At 47.0% G+C, this 1,558-nt stretch overlaps 1 protein-coding gene across 2 annotated transcripts in view; it reads left to right on the forward strand.

Moving 5' to 3' along the window:
* CLCN5 (chloride channel, voltage-sensitive 5) overlaps positions 1-1,290 on the forward strand; it is a 15,859-nt gene extending 14,569 nt beyond the window's left edge. For both annotated transcript variants that reach the window (XM_009081868.1, XM_009081869.1), the window contains one exon: positions 925-1,290. In XM_009081868.1, the coding sequence (XP_009080116.1) occupies positions 925-1,015 (91 nt within the window). In that variant the 3' untranslated portion in view covers positions 1,016-1,290. The remainder of the gene's footprint in view (positions 1-924) is intronic.
* The last annotated feature ends 268 nt before the right edge of the window (positions 1,291-1,558 follow it).

Consider the following 1,558-nt stretch of genomic DNA (forward strand, 5'->3'; position numbering starts at 1 on the left):
GGACCAGCCCCTGCCAGCCCCCCAGGTTACTCTGAGTGCTCCCCATGGACTTCCTTCCCAGCTCACTCGTTCCTGGACTGCCTTTGGGCACCCTTTTAAATAGCCCAGCTGCTGAGTGCTGGGCTTGAGGAGCAGCATCAGACACTCGAGTTGGTCTTTTCAGAGAAGGTGGGCCTTATGATTATAAATATACTTAAATACCTTGCAGCCAGGTGGGGGTCAAGCTCTGCTCCCAGGTAACAACTGACAGGCCAGGAGGACATGGCCTCCAGCTGCCCAGAGGAGGTTAAGATTGGACATCAGGAGGAATTTCTTCATGGAAAGGGTTGTCAGGCATTGGAAGGGGCTGCCCAGGGAGATGATGGAATCACCATCCCTGGAGGTGTTCAAGAATCAACTGTGCGTGGCACTTAGTGCTCTCATGTAGTTGGCAAGGTGGAGGTTCATCACAGGTTGGACTCTGTGATCTTGGAGGTCTTTTCCAACCTTAATAATTCTGTGATTAATATTTGTCTTTTGGTTATAAGCTCCTTAATTATTTAGTGTAAAATTCTGATTGAGTGTCTGTTGGGGCTTGTGAGCATCACACGCCGTAGAATCCCAGAATGGTTTGGGATGGAAGGGACCTTAAAACTCATCCAGTTCCACCCTCTGCCACGGGCAGGGACACCTTCCACTAGACAGATTGCTCCAAGCCCTGTCCGACTTGGCTTTGAACACTTCCAGGGATGGGGCAGCCACAGCTGCTCTGGGCAACCAGTGCCAGTGCCAGTGCCTGTGCCTCACCACTCTCACAAGGATGAATACTTTGTGTGAGGTGTCTGAATCCTGAAAGGCTCTTCAGCCCCTGCAAGGGGCTTAAATAGCCCTGCCGTGGTCTCTTCTGGGGGTGTCAGTGCACTAACAATGCGGTTCATTTTCCAGGAAGCTGCTGGGGATCATTACCAAAAAGGATGTACTAAAGCACATTGCACAGATGGCCAACCAGGACCCGGATTCCATCCTCTTCAATTAGAGACAGACTGTAGAGATTGTATGTCCATACACAGAACTTTCTAGCCCATCCTGGATAGACTTTCCTATTTTTATTGAGACCATGGAACTGTTTTCAGCATTTTCCTCTATGGAGCTGAAGAAGATACCTTTTTTCTACCAGATAACCAATTGCACTACATAATCTGTGGAACATGATCTTCTTTTTAGAAGGAAAAAAAGACTTTTATTTACATTGCTTTTGTGAAGTCGCATTGGAAAGATTCCATGAAGGAGTAAAAGCAAAATGTTAGAGAATTATATTTCCTCTTCTTCTTTTATTGGAACTACTGTTACTAACCCAGGGAGGAAGAGACAAGGTGTTTGTGCACCTTGGGAGGTGTGGAAGGAGCAGGATGATGTTGCACAGAACATTCAGGTGGTAGAAGAGGGGCATGTCTGTACTCAGGGTCATGTATTCCCAATTAGCCCCTTGTGGAAAAATAAGGACCTTGTAAAGCCAAAACGAGAGGGAAAAATTAAAATTTGGCCAGCCTGAAGCTGCTTGGCTAAAGGATGGAGAAAA

Source organism: Acanthisitta chloris, unplaced genomic scaffold (assembly GCF_000695815.1).
Source record: "Acanthisitta chloris isolate BGI_N310 unplaced genomic scaffold, ASM69581v1 scaffold2719, whole genome shotgun sequence".
NCBI lineage: Eukaryota > Metazoa > Chordata > Aves > Passeriformes > Acanthisittidae > Acanthisitta > Acanthisitta chloris.